This window comes from Nicotiana tomentosiformis, chromosome 2, assembly GCF_000390325.3.
Source record: "Nicotiana tomentosiformis chromosome 2, ASM39032v3, whole genome shotgun sequence".
Classification (NCBI taxonomy): domain Eukaryota; kingdom Viridiplantae; phylum Streptophyta; class Magnoliopsida; order Solanales; family Solanaceae; genus Nicotiana; species Nicotiana tomentosiformis.
Genome location: NC_090813.1, coordinates 137,573,005 through 137,578,941, shown reverse-complemented (window position 1 = coordinate 137,578,941; position 5,937 = coordinate 137,573,005). Strand labels below are relative to the sequence as shown.

At 34.7% G+C, this 5,937-nt stretch overlaps 1 protein-coding gene across 1 annotated transcript; it reads right to left on the bottom strand.

Annotated features, from left to right (window-relative positions):
* Window positions 1-1,474: 1,474 nt before the first annotated feature.
* Window positions 1,475-4,457, bottom strand: LOC104104453 (BES1/BZR1 homolog protein 2-like). Its single transcript, XM_009612538.4, has 2 exons — window positions 4,015-4,457; window positions 1,475-3,055 (listed from the first exon to the last, which is right to left on the bottom strand). The coding sequence occupies exons 1-2, from the start codon at window positions 4,258-4,260 to the stop codon at window positions 2,330-2,332; spliced, it is 972 nt and encodes a 323-aa protein (XP_009610833.1). The 5' UTR covers window positions 4,261-4,457; the 3' UTR covers window positions 1,475-2,329.
* Window positions 4,458-5,937: the final 1,480 nt, after the last annotated feature.

The following is a 5,937-nucleotide window of genomic DNA, read 5'->3' as shown; positions in this document are numbered from 1 at the left end:
TTTGGTCGGTATGCCTTTCCGACCACAAAAATACTGTACACACGTAAATGGTCGCGTTTTGGTCGGTTTTTGGCTATTACTGACCAACGTTGGTCGGTTTTTTTGATCAATTTTTACCGGAATTCTATTAGTGTATATATACTCCAAACTACACGAGTACATCGTTTTCACTAAAGTGAGCACTTGTATAGCAGAGTTTTTTTTTTTTTTTTTAAAGTAAGATTCACGAGATGATATTTTTTACTACAAGCAGCGCGTAGGTCACTAGCTCCACTAATCTAAATTTGCATTGAATAAGCCAATTAAGAGGCATAAAGTGGTTCACAGCTTCATATCAACAATATACACTATGAGTTATTTATACTCGGTGGACACTATAGGGTAGTTTTGTACGCTTGCTAAATTATCCCGCGATTATAATTTTGGGATTATAATCATAATACTAATTTATATCACATGAGAGATAGATAAAATAATCACATCTTTAATGGAATAAGGTGAGATAAGATGAATATCCTGAATTAAGCTGGGATTAAATTTATACCTTATTTGATTGACGGTATAAATTTAATCCAAAATAAATTTATAACTCCAACCAAATAAAATATAAATTTTATATTTTAAATCTTATCCCACTTTATAACTCATGTAAAACGACGAGTTGTTTTAACAAAGTCATTAGAATGATTTGTACCATATGATACAAAGCTTGCATGCCCTACAAAGTACAATGCACGTGGGGAGGGACCTTTTTTCTATGTTGGTTCTAAGATGCTCATTTGACCCAGAAAGAAACAAATATCATAGCGCATTGAGTAGGTCCCTTTGAACTCCAATGAATGCCCTTACACGAATGAGACCCTTTCATAATTACTCTGATTCTTATCCTTCTATTCTAAGTTCTCAGCAAATATGTACTCTGATTCTCATATGCTTTTTTGCTGCCTTTCCTTCCATTCCCTAACAACTTGTTTGGTCGTTTGTTACTTATTGTATTGTATTGAATTGTTACTTTAAATTTATTACATCGTATTACTTAAATCGATTGTTATGTAACAATAAAAAATATCAATCTTCCTTATTTTTTTCTCTTTTTTATTATTAAATAACATTATTTTATCTTTTACCCTAACTTTTTATATATTAAAATTACCTCGTATCTTATTTTTTCTTTATAATATTGTATATTTATTCTTCATATTGTTGGTGCATGACATCATAAAATGATAACAAACAATACAATATATCCAAACATTATATACATCTAAACGGTACACTACGTTATGAAATAAATACAACCATTCAAACAAGGTAAGGAGTCATTTGATACGATGGATAAGCAAAAATAATCCTTAAATAAAAATTTAGTACCGCCTTATCCTTAATTGGTTATTAATCGTGGCACAAGTTATCCCAAGATTAAAAATAGTACCGAAAAAATTTATACATGATGAAATAGTAAACACAGGATAAATTAATAAAATTAACAATCTCTGGATTAAATTAAAACAGCATAACAAACAGTCAATAAAAAATAATACTAGTATACCTAATTCCAGCTTAACTAATCTCAGTATAACTAATTCCAACGTAACTTGTCTCCGATCCAAACGCCCAGAGTTGTCACCAAAGACACAGCTTCAACCTCGAAGTATAAGTCACTTCAAACTCACTAGAGGAGAAGGATTAACTGACAAGACCATCAACTAAAGAAGCAAAAAAGCAAATCTCAAATTCAGTGTTAGGTGATTCCCATGTTGCATCACACTGTCTACACGACAAATAAATAAATCCAACTCCCTCTTGCTGATACAATGTCATATGAGGGACTTGCAAACCCAGCAAAATACAAACACATATGAGGTGATCCATGAGGTGATGACTAAGATACATTACAGCAAGAGAAGCACTAAAATAAACAAGAAAATATTGAGGGTAACTTCATTGTTTCCTTCCCTAGGTTGGACTTTACAATTCCTGGATACATCTAGCTCGAAGGAGGCTGCTCTCACGATCAAGGCAATAAACGTGTTAGCTTCATATAGTGATCACTTGATTAGAGAACTGTACAATAGAGACAACAAGAACCCGGCCCCCATGTTCAACATCAAGTTCTCGGGTATAGTGGGAGAATTTACAAATGACATCCTAGTAGTCTGGCACAACATGGCTTACAGTGGACAATTGATGTGATACCTTGGATGCGAACTGCAACATTGCAGAATCCCGAGATATAATAAGCTCCTCCGTTTACTTCTTTTGACTTCTTTGATAATTAAGCACCTCCACTTTCGTTATCCTCTATCTAAATAATCTCTTTATTAAGAGCTTAAGCACGTGGCTTTCCACTCCCAAGAGTGAGCTCTAAATCATCGACAGCAACTTCATGTATTCTCTCACCTTCCCATGCCATCACTTTGCAGCTTTCAAAATTAAATTCAGAGCCATGTCCCTTTTGAGCTGCTTCAGCCCAGCCAAAAGCCCCACGGCCACTTAAGGCATCTAAGAGAATATTCTGCTGAGGAACAGGCTTTACAAGGTTAAAAGTAGGCGAAGTTGGAGCAGCTGACGGTGCCACCGTCTGGAAGCTGACCCAGCGTGCAGACTCAACTGAGGCGACATCAGACTCATCACATTCTGGAATTGTAGCAGGCTTGGAGTATTGGCGGCGGGTGGGACTTGATGGTGCAGAAGCAGCAAAAAGCGGGTGGTGGAAAGAATGCAATGGAACACTGGAGAGGGATTCCCAGACAGGTTTGGGCTTTGAGCCTCGGGTAGGAGAGGAAAGAGGTGGGGTAACAGGGGCACTGTTAGATATACGAAGAGGTGGGAGAGAAGAGGGAATGGAAGCTAGGTTATGGAGAAAGGGGAGGATGTATGATGGGGGATTTCTATCACAACGGGAGGGGCTAGGGAATGAGGATGATGTTGGACTGGCATGGTAAGAAGGTACAGGACTAGGGTAAGAGGACGACATTGGGCTAGGCTGAATCGATGAGCATGCACTGATATTCATTGAGGCACAACCATTTTCCATTTGTGGAGGCCTGTTTCCCTGAAATTAAAGAAATTAAATTATCAGGAAAAGAAACTCGCTTCTGAATCAGAGTAGACGGTTAAACTACACATCTGCAGTCATTCATCATATGTAATACTTCAGCAGCGAATCCATTCACAACTTCAAGGACAAAACAGTAATTTATTCCAATATAAGTAGCAAACTTGATGAACAAATTGACAGATGCTAGCGAAGTTGTTACATTCTTAATCCGAAATGGCTGAGGAGAGGAAAGGTTCCTTTTTTACGAGTACTTGACCAATCTATACAATACCACAACAACTATGTTCAATCTCAAAATTAGTTGAGGTCGGTCATATGAAATACTCCATGTCCATTCTGCTCTAAATCTATACGAGCATAGAACACTGAGACTTCAGCTCTGACCAGAAATTGCAGCAATTCATAAACATAAGGAATCAAATGAGAAAAACGTGAAAATATAAAGGTTATCCATCTCCTCATAACCTCCAAACTTCATTACCACTTTAAACTCCTAAAAGACTAGAATAATTCAGATCCAAATTTCAAAAGAACAACACTTGCACCTCATTCTCAAGCTATTTGGCGTGAGCAGTATAAATTCTTTATCTTCATCCAGTTGCCCACAAAAATTTCAACAAAAATCTCTGAATCCATAATTTCAGAAGTACAATGAGAAACCATCAAATTTAGATTCTGAATCCGCAACCAAAAACATAAGATCCAACAAATAAACCAAACTGACATACAAAGATCGAATCTTTAAACCTTTTTTAGAACCTGAAATCAAACAGTTCAAAAAAATACACAAGATCCAATTGCAATTGCTCAAACTTTGACCATTTAAGACTCAATTTTTCGTAGGTTTAATCTCCAGATCCACTTGCTTTTTTGCAGGAATACAGATCTAACATTATAAATCAATAAACCCAGAAGTAAAATGACAAACAAAAAAAAAAGAGTAAAGTTTTGACCTTGCGATAAGTGGTGCCATCATCTTCAACGACCCAACCAGCTTCAAGACAGAGAGCTTTCAAGACCTCGTTATTATCACAGTGTTTGGGGAGTTTGAAGTTTCCTTGAGCTCGTAGCCCAGTAAATATTTTGGCTGCGATAGCTCTTCTTCTCCTCTCTCTCCTCTTATTGTTTTCCCTCTCCTTCCACGTCGGCAACCGCCCCGATGATCCGGCGGACGTCATTCTATCACCGGCGGCCGTCATTCTGTCACCGGCGACGACTCTTTAAGAAGAGGAAGTGAGTGTGGGAATGGGACACAAAGAAGGGGAAAGGCTTATTAGTTTCACGATGCTTAAAAACTTTTCTTTATTGGAATCTAGGAGACCTTGGCGCCGGCCTTAGATTATCTCTGCTTTCTTCTCCTTTTCATATATTTCCACAACAAAATAAAGTATGCTCCTTTGTTCATTTTATATACTCCACTATTTAATACTTCCTTCGTCTCAAGAAGAAGAATATTTTAAAGTTCTTATTTTGATCATTAAATCGGATATAAATTTTTTGAAGTTTTTTATATATTTAAAAGCTATATAAAAAGTATTATAAATAACAATAATAAATATTTTAAAACATTCAAAAGGTATAAAAAAGGAAACATTGTGGTAAAGAATAGTAACTAGTTTGACTCTCGAAATTCAAAAAGTGTTATATTTTTTTTTTTACGGAGAGAGTACTTCCTTTAGACAAAAAAAATACTTTTTTTATATTTTGAAGAAATTTAATTTTAAATTTCTCAATATATTATTTATAATTACGTAATTATTATAGTCAATTTAAAATTATAAATTTCAAAAAAAAATTAAACTTTTTGTCAAATCAAATATCACTGCATAAATTAAATTAATGGAATAATTTAGTAGGCTTCATTTTCTGTGATGGTATTTTATTGGCCGTACAGAATAAACATATTGTGTTATTCTTATAGAGTGTTTCAACCGAACAAAAATTGCATTATTCTTCCATAAATGGACGCATTTGCATCGGTGTTTTAGAAAGCTTAGCTTAAAATTTGTGAATTAGGTGCAAGATAATATGCATTTTACATAACTTTGTAAGTAAAAAATGAAAACTGTAAGTGTGTAATTTTATTGTTTGGACATAGTATTTATTATTTGCAGATAATTATTGCTTTATAATTTTATTCATTATTTCAATTTTAATAAAAATTTGGAATTTGGAAAACCAATTTGAGGAATATTTTAAGTGAAATAATAATTTTTGCCCAAAAGTGCTTCAAACTTTTTTCAAGTGAATTCATGTCAAAACACATTTGAATTTCCAATGCAATTTTTTAACTTCAACTTCAGCTATTTGTTTTTTTCGATTTCAACTAAATATGTCCAAACTTGAGGAGGGAGGGGCCCATTTTGTCCAATAAAATTTAGGAGATACCATTTTCTTAACAGTATAAGGGACAAAGCACGAGCTCTGATAAGCGTGGGACTGGGGCCTACCTTAAAATATTACCACTCCTCTCATCAATGAAATGAATGGCACTTTTCATCTGTCGGCCACGCACGTGCGACACAGACACCTAGCAAGAAAGAAAGTGAGTTGTGTTTGTGGGGACCACTTACGACGTTTGACACGTGAACCCGGTCCCATCTCTTTCTTTATATTAGTAGATCTTACCTGGGAAAAAGTTTTCCTAAAAGAGTAAGGTACGTTCTTTTTTTTTAAGGGCCCGTTTGTAAATCTGTCATGTCATTGGATTTGAGGTAATATTTAGCATGCAATTGGTTGTAATTATAAAGTGTTAGGAGGTGTAATTGCACTCTTTAATTCTTGAGAGAAACTTAAAATTGCTTTTAATTATATGGTGCAATTATAAGGTTATACTTTAAATCTATTTTCTTTTCTTTTTAATTTTATTTTTTATT